Raw genomic sequence first — 18,066 nt, 5'->3', positions numbered from 1 at the left:
CATTGTTCTAGGAGCAGTGGCAGGAGAAGTTCTACACCATGGCGTCTCAGATCAAGCTGCTGCTGGAGATCCCTGAGCGGATCTGGAGCTCCATGGAGTCGTGCCAGTACCTGCAGGCCACCCAGCTCTACCTGCTGTGCTGTCACCTCCACAGAGAGCTGCAGCTGGACACCAGCGCCACGGGAACTCACTACAGCCCCGTCCTCACTCGCTTCCCCATTCTCATCAGACAGGTCGCCACCGCTGGACACTTCAGGTACTGCCTCTCATCAGCTGCCCAAGTTTGAATCAAATTAACAGTGGTGTAAAGTAACTAAGTACATGTACTCAAGTACTGTACTTGAGTACAATTATGAGGTATTTTTTTACTTTAATGGAGTATTTCCAATTTTCAGTACTTTTACTTCTATCTCAAATATTGTACTTTTACTCCACTACAATGATTTGACAACTTTGGTTACTAGTTACTGTGCAATTATCAATTATTATATTATAAAGCATACATTAACCACTTTAGTCCTATTTTATACATAGGCTATTTGAAAATAGCCGATCTACAAGCTCACAACGTGTCGCATCGCGACGCGTTGTGAGCTTGTAGATCTGCTATTTTCAAACATTTGAGTACCTTTACTTAAAGTTTTGGCACTTTAAGTATATTTTGTGCCAATGCTTTTGTACTTTTACTCAAGTAAATTTTGAAATCCGGACTCTTACTTGTAACAGAGTATTTCTGCATTGCAGTATTGATACTTTTACTTAAATAAAACATTTGAGTACTTTTTCCACCACTCCAAATTAACCACGTAAACCCTATTAGGGGTCCCCCAGGGGTCTGTGCTTGGTTCCCTCCCTTTTCCCCTCCACACCAAATCAATTCGCCAGAAATTACCGATCTACTGTCAAAGTTCAAAATGTGTTGTGTTATGCGACACATTGTTTGATTTGATTTGGATCCCTTTTAGCCCATCGGTTAATCCTCCAAGAGTTCAGTCGACATAAAAACATAACATTACAGCATACAAATAAATAATGATAAAAACAACAACCAAGTAGTGCAGCATACAAATACAACACACACACACACACACACACACACACACACACACACACACACACACACACACACACACACACACACACACACACACACACACACACACACACACACACACACACAATTTAACAATTTATTGTCCACACAAAAGGAAAATTGTATACAAGGACACACATATTATGGTGCAGCAAGGTTACATCCACAAAGTCAAGGCATGTTATGTCTTCATGATACAACAAGCATGTCATGTCACCCAGCCCTCCATGGGCACAAGCAGCAGTGACTCTCAAGCAGAAGCACACAGTCCAAATGCATCTTAAATCTGCATCTACTAAATTAACGGTGGTAGTTACAACGGGTGTGGTTGTTGTTAGATGTTAGAAAAAATCGGTGGCGTTCACCGGTGCTTCGCCTCAGTGCTGCCATTCTAATTTGGTGTCTGGCTTCGGGTCGGGCTCTCTGGCTTATAAATGGCAGACCCTTGTCGGGTTGGGGCAGGGCCGGGCTCGAACACCACGGGCCAGGGCCAGGCTCGGGTCCGTGCAGAGCTGCAGTTCATACGTGCGGCGAAAATAGCAGATCTTCAAGCTTAAAACCACGTTTGTTTTGAAATTATGAGTGACATCAAACCGTCCTTGAAATGTAAAAGGGTTGAGAATCACGGCTCGTAGTAGCACACTAGCACTAGACATGTGTTGAAGAGCTTATGAACCCAATCCATGTGAACAGTGTAAACTAGGGGTCTTCAACAGGGGGTACGGGACCCCTAGGGGGTCCTCAGAGTTACTACAGGTAGGATAATTGGAACTTAACTTTTTTTGCATTATTAACCACTTGAACCCTAGCGTCCCTATTCTGAGAGCAACATTAGCCGAAAATAGCCGATCTACAAGCACACAACGCCTTGCAGCGTGTTGTTGGCTGATGTTGTATTTTCGGCAAAGAGGTTTGGTGTCAAGGGAATAAAGAGCAGACCAAGTGCAGAGCCAAAGGTCAAGTTTACTAAGTAGTTTAACCCATTTAGGGCGGGAACCCCTATTTGTAACTATACCTTTCAAGACGGGAACCCCTTTTGGGGTTCCTGTTGCTATGTACAGTTTATAGCAACATACATTTTTATTAATCTTTGAATACATATTTGAAGTTTTTCTGAAAACTTAGGTCAGGATTTAGAAGGCCTCGGGTCTAACTTAAAAGAAAATGCACATTTAAATGAAGCCAACATGATAGTGCTGTCAAACAAGTCTATGAAGCTACTTATGAAAACTATGAAAAGGTTTAATCTGCAACACAATGTTATACAACATGTAGTGGGGGGGTCCTTGCTTCATTTCTCTCTCTCTCTCTGCTAAGGGGTCCTTGACCTGAAAAACGCTGAAGACCCCTGATGTAAACAGTAACACATAGTCTTTGTGGGTGTTGGTATGAACAGGTCCACCATCCTCATGGAGAGTAAGCTGGTTCTGCGAGGACGGGCCATATCAGACCAGGCCATCACTGAGGCACTGGTGTCCACCATGCTGCTGGAGGACAGCTCCGCAAGGCAGGCCCTGCACGACTTCCTATTGGCCAGGAAGGCCTCCATTCATCAGCTTCTTGGCCAACCACAGCACGGTAAGACGCGATTTCCCTGAGCTCTTCTCGAACACAGGGATAAATTGTGGATACAAAAGAGTAGAGCCCGATCAATGGCTGATTTTTGGGTCTGATTTCGATCCCAATTTTGGACAGTCCTAGATCACCCATTCCTTATTAGTCTAGATGGATAGGGGGGTCCACGCGCATAGGGTGGATTTTTTTACGCCACCTGTTTTTTCTTAATCCTTGAAGGGTATATTTTAAGATTCTGCCAGGTACCAAGCTGAAAAAATGGCCCATGGGGTTCATTTTTAACCCTTTGTTACACACATCCTACCCAAATTCGAAAATGGAAAACAAAAGAAAACAGCATAATTATTGAAATAAACAACCTACAGGGACAAATGAACACATGTTTCCATACAATTAGGACCCAGTGAATTCATTAAAAGTGTTATTATTAAGATTCAAGCACATCTTGACTCTATTTAGGGGCAAAAACTGCACAAAAATAGCTGAAATTGTTCGGATCACATCTATACTTCTCTTTTTACTAAATCCTTAGGTGGATTTTTCCTTGCCAACTGTTCTTTTCTTGATCCTTGAAGGGTGTACTTTAAGATTCTGCCAGGTACCAGGCTGAAAAAATGTCCCATGGGGTTCATTTTGAACCCTTTCTTACACACATCCTACCCAAACCCGAAAATTGAAAAAAAGAGAAAACAGCATAACTATTGAAATAAACAACCTACAGGGACAAATTAATACATTTTTCCAGACAATTGGGACCCAAGGAATCCATTAAAATGGTTATTCTAACACATGTTGACTCTATTTCAGGACAATAATGCAAATTAACTATAGCTAATAGTACACTGGACAAGATAAATTAGGTTATTATTGGAAATAGGATATAATAATATGAACAAGATTCTCTACAAGCTGTTATGCATTATATTGTTTGTATAATCAAGGCCCAAACCTATTTAAAAATATATTTCTCATTAAAAACAAATGTAATTGCAGTTGTTGAGTAAGAAGATACAGAGAGAAATGCATTTTTTCACAGTAAAATGTTTATTAGACGTCAGGACAAAAACTGCACAAAATAATTGAGTAATACTATTATATTACATCATTCAAGTTCTGACCTTTTAATTTTACGAACTTAAGCAGTATGTGCCCTACTACAACTAATCATCATCATCATCATCACTAAAGAGGTCATCAAAGTCTATCTCCCCAATCTCCATCTCTTCATCCTGATACTCTCCATCCTCCTCATCCACATTATTGTTGGAGGAATCTGCTTCTTGTTCTTCCTCTGCTTTCTGGGCCAGTACCTCCACAAGAGAAGGAGGGAGGATGGGTCCAATTGTCCAGACAGGCTCTAACACCCCCTCATCCATCGTCTTCTCCCAGCCCATACACTCATCATAGGGGTTGGCCCTCTCAAAGATTGGTTGGTCTGCTCTTTTGTAGCAGGCCACTCTGAAGTTGGCACGCTGTACATGTGGGATCAGACAAACCTTGGGGGGAGGCAGGCGTTCAAGGTCTACTTTGGACCTGGAGTCCAGAACTTGATCAGCACCCACCATTTTCTTCAGCATTTTAGCCCGCACAGCATCGACTGACTTCATACGAGCTTGGCCATACATAATGCATGTGAAGGACTCCATCTCTTGTTGGACCTCATCCGTCACCAGCCACAATTCTCCAAGCTGACTGAAAGCCCTCTGGTACTTGGGGTTCTTCTGCAGCTTCTTGAGGGGATTCACCTTTCCCTTGCCTTTGAAGGCGCTGGTACAGTCCTCCCCAGAAAAGACATAGAATCCCAGCAAGGTACTGCAGTACTCAGGGCCCAGAGACTCAGCCAGTTGGGACACATTAATTAGCCTGCGATGCATACCAGTACCGTGGTCGAGGTATATGGTGAGGTTGATCCTGCTGGCATGGTAGAGGAGGATCATCAGTATGTCTGTGTCAGGTGTCCTTACCACGCTGGACTTGTAGCCCCACTTGACAGCCTGATGGAGGTACAGGACAACACGACTGTCTGTCTCCTCCTGGTTTGACCGCAGGGCATGAATCTCAGAAGCCTGCACCTGTAACGAGTAAAGAAGAGCCCAAATAAATAATAATAATAATAATAATAATAATTAATAATAATTTCAAGCACTGCTAAATACAATATATTATCCTCATTCTTGGTCAACTTACTTCTCCATTTGTTGAAGTTAGGTCATAGGCTCTCCCATCAACACACACCACTGCTTTCTTGCATTTCTCTAGCCGAGATGCTGCCTCATTGCTCCCCCAGACCTTGAGAAGCAGCTCACAGAGCTGCTTCTTGTTAAGCTCATTCCCAAGGAAGGCCTTGAAGTCGTAGGGCTTGCGGGTATGTGGACCGTTGATGATGTACTTTTCAGTGAAGCCTCTTCTAAGCCTCTCCTGGGCTTTGATAGAGTCCGGCTGGTAGCAATCTGTGGAGAAGATGAAGTCATGCTTGGGAATCATTTGGTCCAATAGCTGCATGCAGATCTCTCCACAGGTTGGTGCAAGGTTTGCCATCATATGGAACAGGGCATTGCCATCCTGTATGAAGAGTGCATTTTTAGGATATGCCACCTCCACATCTCTGTCCTTGAGCAGATACTTAAGGATGGAGGCCTTGTTTGTCTTGGCAAAAAAGCCATCAGGAGTGCCAAGTGCATGAGGAACCGGCGAGAGGGGGTAATGCATCAGTTCTTCCATGCTGATGGGCATATCCAGCATCTGGGACTTAACAAGCAGCTGGAAGGCAAGGTTGCTCTGCTCCTTGTACATAAAGAGCTGCAAGGAATTTAGAAGACATTAGTGAAGCCTTAGACTAATAGTATGATATAGAAATTTGTGAATAAGGTTGAGTTAATATCCACCTTTCCCTGTGCAGAAGTGAGCTTGACCTTCTTGCTGCAATGTTCCATCGTCTTCAGCTTTTGCTTCTTGAGGCGATCAAAGAAGTCCTTCTTCTTCGCGACAAACCGCTCATCTATAAACTGCTGTTTGGCAGCCCTGCCTGCAGCCTCGGCCTGCAGCACATCCTTTTCGACCTCTGGAACCATAGGAGCCCCAGATGCCAGTGAGTAGAGACGTTGTTTATCAGGGATTGTCCAGGGGTTGGTGAAGCCATTGATCGCATTGATGACCCTCTGCACTGCCTCTTCCTGTTTCTTGATCTGAGCAGGTTCCAGCTCACGGTGCTTACCTGCCTTTGGGCAGTCAGGGTCATCAATCATGCCGCACATCTCCAGAGTCAGCTCATAGAGCTGAGCACGTGCAGAGGTTGTGCGGCACCACTTCTGGTATGCACCGAACATGTTGAAAAGGCCAAGTAGACCACCTGCAATGTAAAGACAAACATAAAAGTTTATTTTACATTTTGGTCACACTATTGGTTTGAACAAACGTTTAAACATTGTTTATGTAAACACAACCAACATATTATGAACCTATTATTAAATGGAGGTGCTTATGATTGTGTCCACACAATGAGGCACCTGAAGTCTTGGCAAATTTCATGAAAGTCTCCTCCATGGTCTTGTCTACCGCTGAGAGAGTCCCTGGGATTAAAGATCTTGCGACAGCAATGGCTCCTAGCTTGATGTAATCAAGAGCACCAGGATGGGTGAGGTCAATATTGGTGAGATACGCCTCGAACCAGGTCAGGTATCTGTAGACAATGAAATATGATTGAAATTCATGCTACACAAATATATACTGCATGTAAATTCTATTAAATTAATTGTAATTTAATATTAGGAGAATAGTGTGTATACATTACCTTGCATAGTTGTGGCCATCGAATGCAAAGCAGAGATCTGCCATGGCACCGTTACAGTGATGGTAGAGCTCGAAGTTGTTTGTTTTCACGGCAAAATCCATCATGAAGACCAGCCTTGCATGATCCATCACAGAAAGCCAGAACATGCCTGTCTTGCCCAGGTGGCCCTTGCGAACCTTCTGTTGAAATTCTATATATTGATGAATCACCTTGAGTATTGAGGCGTCCTTCAGAGCTGCATCAAGGTTCTCACGACTGCAGCAGTGGATAAGGCCGACTAGGGTCTCCTGTGGTATATCTATGTTCTCCTCATCCAGGAAAACATTAATCAGCAACCGTTCAAGTGCCTCTGTGACCACCTTAAGATTGAACAGAGCTTTTGCATATGATTTCCCACTAAGTATACCTTTTAGGCAACCACTGGGTGCAAGACCAGCTTCAATTAGGATTTCTGCGTAACCAGCACCTCGACACTTGTGCCATGTGACCTTGCCTATGTAATTCATGGCTGTGTGGAACTTTCCAGGGAGGATGACATGGTTCTTAAATTCCTCCTCGTACTTCCAAACTATAGGACAGGCCTTCATGACCACCCCCAGGTCAAACGTGTTGATCGTGTAGGGCTGCCCAACCTCCTCTGTTGCTGCCTCAGACCTCTTGAGTAGCTCATACACCACTGCGTTGTCTGTAATGGGCTGGTTGATGGGAGTGTAAAAGTCAATTGTGGACTTTCTAGGAGGCACTTTTCCTGTGCTTGAAATAAAGCCACCAAATCCAGGCACTTGCTGCTTTCCCTTGCTGCTTAGATGTCTGCAGAGGAAATGGATGTAGTACTCCAACATCGAGTCATCATATGATCTTTGGTTTTTAGCAGGAGGGGTGAAGCTGGCATCTTTGGGGAAGTTGGGACCAACTCTCTTGAAAGCCAGCTCTGGTAGCATCTCCGGAGGTGTGAGCTTAAGGCTTCTCATCTTGGATGATCTCTCATAGAGAGGAAGTGTCCTCTCATTGGTACTCTGATGGCCCTCCTTCACCTCTTGAATCATGATACCCCCAGCACTGTTTACAACATTTGAGCCATGAACATTGGTTGTGATTCTGTTGAGGTTGTCCCACTCGCTGTGAAAAACAACATTTCCCTCGCCTGTTATAATTTGAGGGGTCAGGTAGGTGGACATCTCATCGAAAGCCATGGTCATTGCAGTTTCAAGCTCCATACCAAAGTCATATGACTCTGAGTGTCCGAGTCGCGCAAGGATGGTAGTGAGCTGCAAAAAGAGCAATTTGCTTTATTAAAGAAATCAAATTACAGTATCAAAGAGTAATAGACAGGACATGTTAAGTGATTACTCACCTGTTTACTTCGATAGAGGTGTCGAACTGTGGCACAGAGAAGGATGTGCTTTGGCAGTTTCCACTTGCTGTTTGTTGCTGCACGACACACATCCTGTGCTATTGAATAGATCAATCTCTGAGTCTTTTCAGACTTTTCTCCATCAAGCTCTGCTTTTCCTGTCAGAACCAAATTTAGAAATCTTACAAGATCGTATGGGAGCAGCTCTTCCATTTTCACAGCATCTAGCTCCTGTGTTGTTGGGGGCCATGGCAGATCCTTTGACTCTTTGAATGCCTTTAGAATAAGAGCATGGAGGGTGAGGGCTGCATCATGGAGCTGGTCTGCTGTTCCGAGCTTGTAAGCACATGAAACTGCTTCAGCTACGGTAATGCTTGACCTGTACACAAGGTAGAGTTCAACACAACCACAGAGTGGTACCTTGGAGAAGGCAAGTGCATGAGAGATGTCCTTGTCTCCTTGCAAATGTCTTAATACATTTTCACTGCTGTAATCTGGATTTGGAAAACCTTGACTCTCCAGCTCCTTGATGTACAAACTGCACAAGAATCTCAGCTGGATTATCTCTTTATGATCTATTACATTTCTAAGAATGTAGTCCTTCACCACCACATACGATTTCTGATGTGCTTCCATCTTCTGGGCCTGCAGGTTGCCTGTTACCTTCTCTGCCCTCTCCATCCCACGCATGTGATTTTGGTAATCAGTGTTGAAGGTGTTCCTGCATGTTGGATGGTACATGGCTTCCATTGCAAAGAGGTCCTTGCCCTGCACCTTGCGGTAAAGAGCCTCTCTCTTCAATTCCCATGCCCTAGGCTCAATGACTTTCCATGCTGGCTCTTTGTGTTTCCAACTCTGAAACTTTGTAAGACGTTCAGTCTTGCATTTTACTTTTAAATCGGTCTTGTCACAGAAAATGCACTGATTTGGAAACAGGAAGGAACACCTTCGACCTTCAGATCGATCCTGATCTGATTGATATTTGGAATGGCGTAGGGAGTCCTTTATCGATGATGCTGTTTCACCAGAGTTAGAGGCCTTTGAAGCCTGCAAACGATCCAATTTCCCTGTGAAAGATTTGTAACAGTTTTGATGATAGCCAGTTATATCCAAAGGCAAGCCTTCCAATGTAACTGGTATCAGGTCACAAATTTCCTTCATGCGGTAGGGTGAAGTGGCTTCTTCAGAGAGTCTCATATCACGAACGCTGTGTAGATATGTTAGCTTTTCCTTTGGTTCCCCTTTGCAGGTGGCAAAGGCTGTAAAATTACCATACTCAGAGAGAGTTTGACATGTAGAATGCATGACTGGAGTGGAACCTTCTTTCTAGGGCCTTCAGCAGTGCTGCAAAGTTTTCCTTTTCTCATGGTCTTGTCTGTATGGCTTTTATAGACATGAAACGGACAGGCTCTCTCTTGAGTGTGTGTGGGAATGACTGATCTATCCTGTGTGCATCAATTAGATCAATACACAACAGGTGTGCAGTCACAGCCAGCTCAGTCAAGCCAGGTGTGACTGCTTAAATCAGCCATCTCCCACACTACACCATGATAAGAGCTTGCATTGGATGTTAGTAGGAAACAGCACTGATTTCAGCCCTGACAGTTTCAGCTTTTTGGGGGGACAGTTTCTGTCCTGTGATAGAGTCAAGATGTGCTAGAATCTTAATAACCATTTTAATGAATTCCTTGGCTCCCAATTGTCTGGAAAAATGTATTAATTTGTCCCTGTAGGTTGTTTATTTCAATAGTTATGCTGTTTTCTCTTTTTTTCAATTTTCGGGTTTGGGTAGGATGTGTGTAAGAAAGGGTTCAAAATGAACCCCATGGGACATTTTTTCAGCCTGGTACCTGGCAGAATCTTAAAGTACACCCTTCAAGGATCAAGAAAAGAACAGTTGGCAAGGAAAAATCCACCTAAGGATTTAGTAAAAAGAGAAGTATAGATGTGATCCGAACAATTTCAGCTATTTTTGTGCAGTTTTTGCCCCTAAATAGAGTCAAGATGTGCTTGAATCTTAATAATAACACTTTTAATGAATTCACTGGGTCCTAATTGTATGGAAACATGTGTTCATTTGTCCCTGTAGGTTGTTTATTTCAATAATTATGCTGTTTTCTTTTGTTTTCCATTTTCGAATTTGGGTAGGATGTGTGTAACAAAGGGTTAAAAATGAACCCCATGGGCCATTTTTTCAGCTTGGTACCTGGCAGAATCTTAAAATATACCCTTCAAGGATTAAGAAAAAACAGGTGGCGTAAAAAAATCCACCCTATGCGCGTGGACCCCCCTATCCATCTAGACTATATGTTTTGACAGATTTTCTTTTCTTGAAATACATTTGAAAAACTTTCATTTGATGAAAGTTTCTATTTAAGAACATTGAATGTATAAGCAAACACATATACAAATAAAGACAAATAACCTTTTGATAGATACATTTTTTTTTAAATGTAATTATGTAAGTAATAAGCAAACAAATAAATATAGAATACGCATACACTGAACTTTAGTTTATTTAACCAGTTAACTCTCTCAGTGCCACGCCCCGAGATATCCCGAGTTTTTCCCGAGTACCCTCAGTGCCAGCACGAGAAATCCCGAGTTTTTACTTTTGACTGTGGTCGCGCTATGCTGTTTATTTTTCATGATCACTTTCGCTTCCTGACTCCTTCAGACTCATTGGGTTCCGGTTTCATGACGCAGATTCCGTTTCCGGTTCTCATTTTTTTCCCGCGATCATTTTTGGCCAGAATAGGGAAAGTCACGGTGAGGTCCACGGAGAGGTCCACGTCTACTCTCTTTGGTCTGGGTGACGATCAGTCATCGTAGTCGTGTATCACATCGTAATTTAGCCCGATCAACGATTGTCAAAAATGTCAACATCCGGTTATGACCGGATATGACGTCAGCCTGTTTGGGAGGGGGCGAGTGAGCCAGCGAGATCATCAATGTGTCGATTTGTTGCTCTCTACTGGTACAACTGTATTATGGGTTTAAACACCCAATCAGATCATTTATTTGAATGAAAAATTACAAAATTAAAAAATTTAAAAAAACGCAAATTGCTGGCACTGGGGGAGTACTTTATGAAAATACTCTTGGCACTGAAAGAGTTAAGACCTATTTTAAAAAAGAGGGGAAAAACATCTACAAGCTCACAATGTGTCACAATGCGACACATTGTGAGCTTGTAGATTTGCTATATTTGAATTTTGTTGAAGATTTATTTGCATAAGTGCCGATACCAATGTTGTTAAAAAAGTAAATTAATGGCCAATATAATGGCTCTAATATAAAGAGCAGTTTCAAGGACTTCTGTTTGCCGTGGCAATGGAGTAGGCCTATATGTTAGTGCCCCATTTGTCTCTCATGCCAGACACTCTCCCACGATCTCTTCTGAATGCTGCAGAGAGTGTAATTCTGCCCTGTAAACGTTGAGAACAGGAAGCTGTTATCTGCTCTTCAGAATGGAATGGTACAGGCTCTCTGCATAACTGTAGTCCCTACGTTTTCTTTGATGGTTAATTCTCCCTTAGCTTCAATTGACTCAGCAAAATTGAACTGGAAACGCATATCCTTCATATGCATTTCCAGTCCAAACCTGCTGCCGAGCCAATCAAACAAACCTATAGGAACATTGAGCATGGAACAGGTATGACGCCCTCTGGAAACGCGGGACTACATTTAAGCACCTAGCCTATTTGACCAATCAGAAACCGGTGTTCACAAAAAAACAAATTATTTAAAATATATTTCTTAATTTCCATGTCTGCTAAACATCTAGCTATTTGGTTCCCAGTAGGAGTTATTTGTGTGACTGCGCAGGGGAAACTGAAAGTGCGGGGAGTCGGGACAAAAAGTCGGCTTCAATTTCTACGCATTAGGGGGAAGCATTTGAACATTGTGGGAGCAAATATGTCTGTCTCAAGATACTACTGGCCTATTATCTGTTCTGTCGACAACAATTTAGTCTGTTCTTTTGGTTTCAAAATGCACCACTTGAACAGCCTGTGATTGCCTTTGTATATCGTCTCCATGGGGTGGAAAACTGTTACTTTTCAGGATTCTAATTCAAAAATTCAAAAGTAGCAGATCTACAAGCTCGAAACGCGTCTCTTCGCGCCGCGTTTCGAGCTTGCGGATCTGCTACTTTTGCTGCTTTTGTGTGACGCTGTAGTGTGATCAAGTAGGGCGTTAAATTACGGAAAAAATAAAATAAAATATGGATATAAGAGGTGTCTGCCCGACAGCAACTAAATGTACTACATTTGCCTTGTGGTTCTGATCAACAACAAATCTGTTTTCATGTTTTTGATGATTCCAAACTTAGTTGGCCAAAAATCCGATTTAGTTTTTCTTCTGCCAGTCTGAACATAGCGGGGGAGGCTATGATAAAGAGTTGGTTAGTTGGTTCTCTGTAAGTAATTGTAAATAAAACTACTTACAGAGAACCAACTCTTTATCAAACTAAAAGCACAAAAATTCAAAGATCTGGTTGACCTTAAAGTTCAAATAATGTACAAAGCAGAAATTACCGAACAACATCCAAAAGTTGTTCCAAACGGGAGAGAGTCATTACAATTTGAGGGGAGTCTGTGTGTTTAAACAGCAGTTAGGACCGTTGCAAAATATCACTGTATTTCTGTTAAAGGAGTTACTGTGGAACAAATGCAGAGATGAATTGAAACAAAGTGTGACATGGAATACGTTCAAGCAAATGTTGAAAATGGACACACTAAATAGATAGTTAGGATAGATAGGATAGACTAGCCAGTTAGGTACAACAGATGTAGGTTTAGATCTGGAGCATAATTTCGACTGTCTTGTATGCTTGATTGTTTTTTTTTTAAATTTGTTTTAGTTTTTTTAAATGTGTAAACACTGGGGTGGAAAGCCTACATATCTTTCTGAAGGTTTGAGATATTTGAGATACATAAAGAAGGGGTAGGACCTAATAAGTTTTCACAAAACGTCTTCCTACTCCTTTTTCAAAGATGGAATATGATTTAAGGATGTTAAAATAACTTTGGAGCTGTTTTTAATAAATTTTTTCCCTTTTATTTCCTTTGTCTTTTTCTCATTTATATTTTTAATATGTTTGATTTTTTTTTAATAAAATAAAAAAAATAGCGGGGGAGGCAAAATGCTGATGAATTCTTCTAAATCTTGTCTTCTTCTTGTCCCAGTGGCTGGAATCAAGGCCCAGGTGTGTAGCTTGGTGGAGCTGTTGGTGACCACGCTGTTCCAGGCCTACGCCGTCTTCTACCTCCCCCCAGAGGGCAGCCCCCGACCCGGGGAAGGGGCGCTGGGCTGTGGCATGCTCTTCTCCACACTGGAGAACGTTACCACACCTACAGGTACAACAAGCTAGCATAGACAATCCTCTGAACTCCATATTTTTGTGGGTTTTTTTTGTAAATGAATGCCCTACTCGATAGAGATGCCGCGATCCGATTAACAGATCGGATATCGGCCTGTTATCAGCTAAAAAATGGAGATCGAATCGGATCACAGCAAAAATAACCGATCAGACGCTCCAATCAAAGCACTCCATTCCAGTACTCCACTCCAGCAGTGCTACCCAGCACGCTGTGAAACTTTGTTGAGTAATATCACGTGATCAATCCTTTTTTAACATTTAGTTTTAACATAACATCAGTAATAAAAAGTAAAGATAAAAAGCGCGGAGCGTGGACCGCGGTCATGGCCGCGCGCCACATGTTGTACGGGCTGACACATTGTCCGTGCAAGAAACACAGAAGTGCGTAGCGCGTCCTGAAATACTTCATAAAAATTCTCCATCACCGTCATCCACACAAGTATGTTTATAAATACCTTGGGACTGTTAAGTTATATCCAGCCGATCAAACAATACGATTTGAAACGCAAGTGACAGAAGACTCTGTCACTTGCTTTTGACACTCGCTTTTGCGACGCGAGCCTCTCTCTCGCAGTGGTGTAAAGTAACCAAGTACATACAGTAACCACTTCAGCCCTATATACATTTCGTCCATTTGAAAATGGCAGATCTACAAGCTCACAATGATTGTGAGCTTGTAGATCTGCTATCTTTTTCCACCACTGCTCTCTCGAACCTGGTGATTAATCATTAACCCACAGGATTTATTATTGTCTGTCTTATTAAAAAAGACACTGCCTGATCGGGATCGGATCGCAAAGACCTTGATCGCAGCACCTCTACTACTCGATCATACCAAAGTATCACACAAAAGCATGAAAAGTAGCAGATCTACACGCTCGAAACATGGCTAATCTAATATCAAATAGAGCCTGCCTGCTTGCGTAGAGCATTGGTTCTCAAAATGGGGTTCCAGGAGGTCCCCAGAAAAATGTCTTAATATAGCATCACAATAATTTTAACCACTTTAACCTTTTTATACTTTGGCCATAAAAAAATAGCAGATGTACAAGCTCATAGCGTGGCACTGAGTCGCGCTATGAGCTTGTAGATCTGCTATTTTTTTTAAGTCGTGAAAATTTGTGCAAACCTTTGAATATATATATTTTTTAAAGTGAACGTTTGTAACTCAAATCTTTGCTTCTGGGGGTCCCTGGAACAACATATTTGAGATGGGGGTCCGCGGCCAAATACATATAATTTTGAGGGGCCCTTAAGATGAAAAAGTTTGATCACCACTGGCGTAGAGCAAGGGTTCCCAAACTTTTCAGGCTGCGACCCCCCAAAATAATATTTGAACTGGGAACCCCCCGACCCTGACAAGCACTTGGAATTGTAGGCAGGTAAATATTGTGAAAATATCTGAACTACAAGCTCACAACGCCTCTCACTGCAAGGCGTTGTGAGCTTGTAGATCGGCTATTTTTCAAAATGTTTGCCTCTGTCTGATTTGGGAACCACTATAGAGGAGAAACTGAATTTTGACCTTCATGCAGTACCACATGTCCACCAGTAGGTGTCCCACCAGACCACAATATCTGAATGTGTCAATGTAAGAGCAGGAGACTGCAACCAGTGGTCGACAGTAACAAAGTACATTTACTAGACTACTGTACTTAAGTAAATGTTTTTGAGTATCTGTACTTTACTTGAGTATTTGTATTTTTGGATACTTTCACGCCACTATATTTCAAAGACAAATGTACTTTTAACTCCACTACAGTTCTAAGAAGGGGAAAGTACATTACTGATATGCATTAACCATTTAAGCCCTTTTTCAATTATAGTGGAAATAGCCAATAGATGGGATATTTGTCTCCGCCAGGCCGAAAGGCATGGCGAGAGAGTATGTTTTCGCCCCTGTCCGTCCGTCCGTGTGTCCGTCCGTCCGTCCGTCCGTGTGTCCTGTCTGTGTGTCCTGTCTGTGTGTTAGCACCAAATCTCCGGCACCGTTGGCCCGGTCGCTGCGAAACTATGCACACACACTCCCTGGATGCCAATTCAGAACCTCTGCCTCAGATTTTTCACATGGGCCTGTTATAGCGCCACCAGGAGGCCGATTTGTGCAAAACCAATTTTTTCCCTTTACTCCTACAGTTTTTAACCAAACCTCATGCAAATCGGTACACAGTATCTCTATAGTCATGTGATCAACCCTGATCTGTCCGATTTCCCATATTCCATCCTCATTGGCTAAGGTTACCATCCAAAGTTTGCAGGATTGGTCCGTTTTGAACAAACTGCCTCAAATCATGAACGCAGCTTGCCATTTCCATAAAATTGCACACGCACATTCCCACTAGGCCGAGGAAGAAATGGCACTTAAAACTTTTCACATCAGCCTCATGGTGGCGCTATAACAGGCCGATTTGCATTTTTAACTATAACTGCACCGATCTGCGTGAAACTTTGCATGCCTACTCCCTAGAGGCCAAGGAAAAACATCTGCACTGCATTTTTCACATCTGCTTTTTACAGCGCCACCAGGAGGCCGACTTATGTCAAATACATTTTTGGATATTAATCCTTCAGATTTTATCCAAACATCACGCAAATCGGTACACAGTATCTCTATAGTCATGTGATCAAGACGCATCTGTCCGATATTTCATATTCCATCCTGATTGACTAAGGTTGACTTCCAAAGTTTGCAGGATTGGTCCGTTTTGAACAAAATGTCTGAAATCATGAACGCGGCGTGCGATTTCCGTGAAAATTTGCACGCACATTCCCACTAGGCCGAGGAAGAAATGCCACCCTTTTCACATTGGCCTATTATAGCGCCACCAGGAGGCCACAATAACTTACCTGACCTGGCGGAGACCTGTGCTCCGAGGAGCACTTTTTCTAGTTTCACTACTTTTGGAATGTTTTGTATTTTGTAATTTGTACTTTTGAACCCTTGAGTATTTTGTTTGTTTGTTTGTTTGTTTGTTAAATAGCAAGTACTCCAGTACTTTAACTCAAGTAAATATTTTACTGAGCAACTTTCACTTAATATTTGAGTTTTAATTGAGTATTTTGTCCACCACTGAATACAACCACCCAAATTGTATACATCATTGGTGTGGGGTCCGGGGAGCCCCAGGGGTCCTCGGGGGAATACCAGGGGGTCCCCAGCAAAATGTGTTACTATAGCTATTCGCGTCACAATCATTTTATCACTTTAACCATATCATATACTTTGCCTATTTTAAAATAGCAGATATACAAGCTCATAGCGTGTCACTTCGTGCCACGGTATGAGCTTGTAGATCTGCTATTTTATTGTGCAAATCTTGATCATTTTCTTTTTTTACTCAAATCTTTGCTTCTTCTTGAGATGGGGGTCCTCAGCCAAATATGTATCATTTAGGGGTCCTTGACACAAAAAAGTTTGAGAACCACTGGTATAAGTTATATTGCATTACCATACTCTACCATACAGATCGCAAAATAACAGAGTTTAAGATCAGTTATTGTTGGCTAACAGCACTGTCGTGCTAAAGTGTATATATTATGCTTTACAACCTGTAGTCAATCCTATGGGTGTCATACTGGAATACTTTAAAATATAGAAACAATCCGCACTCTCTGTAGAAGTCTTAGGAGTCTTTTTTAATAATGTTGAAGATCTGCAGCAGCAGTCAACCAAGCAAACAAACGAACGGACGCGTTTTGGCATGTACGCCTTCCTCAGCGTTACTGAGGTAACGAGTTAAGACTTCTACAGTGAGTATGGATTGTTTCTTTCTTTTACTTATTAACAAGAATTTGCACCCAGTTTATTGAAGACCATCCTCCAGTTGAGCGTGCCTTACCCTTGAAGTGAGTTGCATTCAATGAAAATATATCATATATCATATATCATCAATCCACTGAGAAACGCTGGTCTATAACAGTGGTTCTCAACCTGTGGGTCGGGACCCCCAGGGGGATCCCCACATGATGTTGGGGGGGTCCCCACATGGCAGTGAAGTGACAATTTAACGACTTTTAAGACCTTTTTAATACCTAAAAGCAGGCAGAGATTGTTAAAATAAGACTATCTACAAGCTCACAACGTCTTGCTGCTATTTTCACAATATCTGTGGAACCGAGTCGAACTAAATGTAATGCCTAAACTCCTACATTCCAAGTGCTTATAAGGGTGGGGGGTCCCAGTTCAAATATGACTATTTTGGGGGGTCGCGGCCTGAAAAGGTTGAGGTAGTTCTCAAACGTTTCCAGGTCAAGGACCCCCAACATTGTATTTGGCCGTGGACCCCCATTTGAAAAGATTTTGTGCCCCATAAGAGAAGACTGGTCAAGATTTGTCGACATTGTTCAAAAATAGCCAATCTACAAGCTCACAATGTGTTGTGATGCGACAATTTGTGAGCTTGTAGATTGGCTATTTTCAAAAAAAATAAAAAATAAAATAAGACTCAAGTGTTTCAACTCTTTCTCATTTTGCTGGAACCCCCTCAAGGACCCCTGGGGGTCCCCAGACTGCACATTGAGGGCCAGTGGTCTAAAAAGCAGTGGATGGAGGAAATCGTAACACCTACAGAAGTTGTCTTTTGTGTCACTGTAAGGTTTTGTTTCACTGTAATGTTTTGTGTCACTGTAAGGTTTTGCTTCACTGTAATGTTTTGTCACTGTAACGTGTCCCCAATGCAGGGAAAGGCAGGAAGGTTTTCCAGGACATGAGCACAGGGAACTGGTTCAGATACCTGCCTGCCTCCATCGCCGAGTTCCAGCCCGCCCTGCGAACCCTGGCCCAACCAATCCAGAGAGAGCAGCTCCGAGACACACTCCAACAGTGGATAGATACGTAAGATACACACCATTAGAGAGACTAAGGTTGGGCG

At 42.4% G+C, this 18,066-nt stretch overlaps 1 protein-coding gene across 1 annotated transcript in view; it reads left to right on the top strand.

Moving 5' to 3' along the window:
• The window catches only part of cog1 (component of oligomeric golgi complex 1), a 51,109-nt gene that overhangs the window by 7,031 nt on the left and 26,012 nt on the right, over window positions 1–18,066 (top strand). Inside the window, exons 3-6 of the mRNA XM_080446455.1 lie at window positions 12–256; window positions 2,490–2,671; window positions 13,002–13,172; window positions 17,876–18,029. Of these exons, the coding sequence (XP_080302581.1) occupies window positions 12–256; window positions 2,490–2,671; window positions 13,002–13,172; window positions 17,876–18,029 (752 nt within the window). The remainder of the gene's footprint in view (window positions 1–11; window positions 257–2,489; window positions 2,672–13,001; window positions 13,173–17,875; window positions 18,030–18,066) is intronic.

This window comes from Gymnoscopelus braueri, assembly GCF_963280865.1.
Source record: "Gymnoscopelus braueri genome assembly, chromosome: 13".
Lineage (NCBI taxonomy): Eukaryota > Metazoa > Chordata > Actinopteri > Myctophiformes > Myctophidae > Gymnoscopelus > Gymnoscopelus braueri.
This window is presented reverse-complemented; position numbering and strand designations above follow the sequence as displayed.